We start from the raw sequence: 1,520 nt of genomic DNA on the forward strand, positions 1-1,520 counted from the left end.
TTCTTTTTTGGAATGGGTTGTTAGGGATGTTTCTGGGTTGTCTTCCATAATTCATTATTTAGACGATTTTCTGGTGATAGGTCCTCCGGGGGAGGTGATGTGTGCGACGCTTTTGGCTACGGTCCAACAGCTGTTTGATTATTTTGGAGTCCCATTAGCCCCTGACAAGACTGAGGGGCCGTGCACGGAACTGCGATTTCTGGGTATTGTCATTGATACGATGGCAATGGAATGCAGGCTTCCGGTTGACAAGCTATTGGACCTACGCAGAGTTATTGCAGGGACCTTGGACACACGAAAAATTCAGCTGCGTGCCCTGCAGTCTCTGCTGGGAAAATTGAATTTTGCCTGCCGCATCATGCCCATGGGGCGGGTGTTTTGCAGGAGGTTGGCGGCTGCCACGGCGGGAGTCAGGGCGCCGCATCATTACATTCGCCTATCTAAAGAGCATCGGGATGACTTGCGGGTTTGGGATTTGTTCTTGAGCTCCTTTAACGGCCGTTCGGTTTGGTTGGAAGCTCCGGTGTCGAACTTTGACCTGGAGCTGTTTACTGACGCGGCAGGCTCGGGGGGTTTTGCGGCCTATTTCCAGGGGCAATGGTGTGCGGGGGAATGGCCGGCCTCCTGGCGGAATTCTGACTTCATTCGTAACTTGGTTCTGTTGGAATTATTTCCCATTGTGTTGGCCGTGGAGTTATGGGGTCAGGATTTCACAAATAAGAGGGTCCGTTTTCATTGCGATAACCTGGGGGTAGTTCAGTCAATCAACAGCATTACTGCTTCTTCTCCACCGGTTATTAGGTTGCTTCGCCACCTGGTGCTCAAATGTTTGCTCCTGAATTCTTTTTTCTATGCTGTGCATGTTCCGGGTGTTGACAATTCGGTGGCTGATGCTCTTTCTCGCTTCCAGTGGGACAGGTTTCGGAGGTTGGCACCGGATGCGGAGCAGCAAGGCCTGATGTGTCCCGGGAAGCTGTGGAACATCTTCTCGCCGCAGTAATGGATTTGGTTCGGGCGTCGGTTTGTCCTTCCACTTGGACGGCCTACGAAAGGGTGTGGGCGACGTGGCATCAGATGGTGAGTGAGGTGGGGGGTCTTTCTGGTGATCGGGAACGGCTGTTCCTGCTCTTATATTTTGTGAGCCTGAATTTTGAACAGCGTGCGTCTATTTCTACGTTATGCCGCAAAATGGCGGCCTTAGCCTTCTACTTTCAGTTGTGGGGGGTTGCTGATGTAACCAAACATTTCCTTGTTCAAAAGGCCTTGAAGGGTTATGCGAGGGGTACTCGTTCGATTGATTCCAGGCGCCCGGTTTCCTTTGATGTGTTGTCCCGGGTGGTGGACTGCTTGCCGGGAGTGTGTTCTGCGGACCAGGAGGTGGAACTCTTCAGGACGGCTTTTATCTTGGCGTTCTTTGGAGCTTTTCGGATTAGCGAATTGGTGAGTATTTCCAGGCGAGGGAATGGGGGATTGCAGTTGGGGGATGTTTGTTTGCATCCGGACAAGCTTCTGATCCGGAT

General features: G+C 51.9%; 1 protein-coding gene across 1 annotated transcript; it reads left to right on the plus strand.

Annotated features, from left to right (window-relative positions):
* Positions 1-226: 226 nt before the first annotated feature.
* LOC309567375 (uncharacterized protein) lies at positions 227-1,000 on the plus strand (the record flags this gene model as incomplete). Its single annotated transcript, XM_082272787.1, has 1 exon — positions 227-1,000. One exon carries the CDS (start codon positions 227-229, stop codon positions 998-1,000), a length of 774 nt encoding a protein of 257 aa, XP_082128913.1.
* Positions 1,001-1,520: the final 520 nt, after the last annotated feature.

This window comes from Pelophylax lessonae, assembly GCF_965119305.1.
Source record: "Pelophylax lessonae genome assembly, chromosome: 11".
In the NCBI taxonomy this organism is placed as follows: Eukaryota; Metazoa; Chordata; class Amphibia; order Anura; family Ranidae; genus Pelophylax; species Pelophylax lessonae.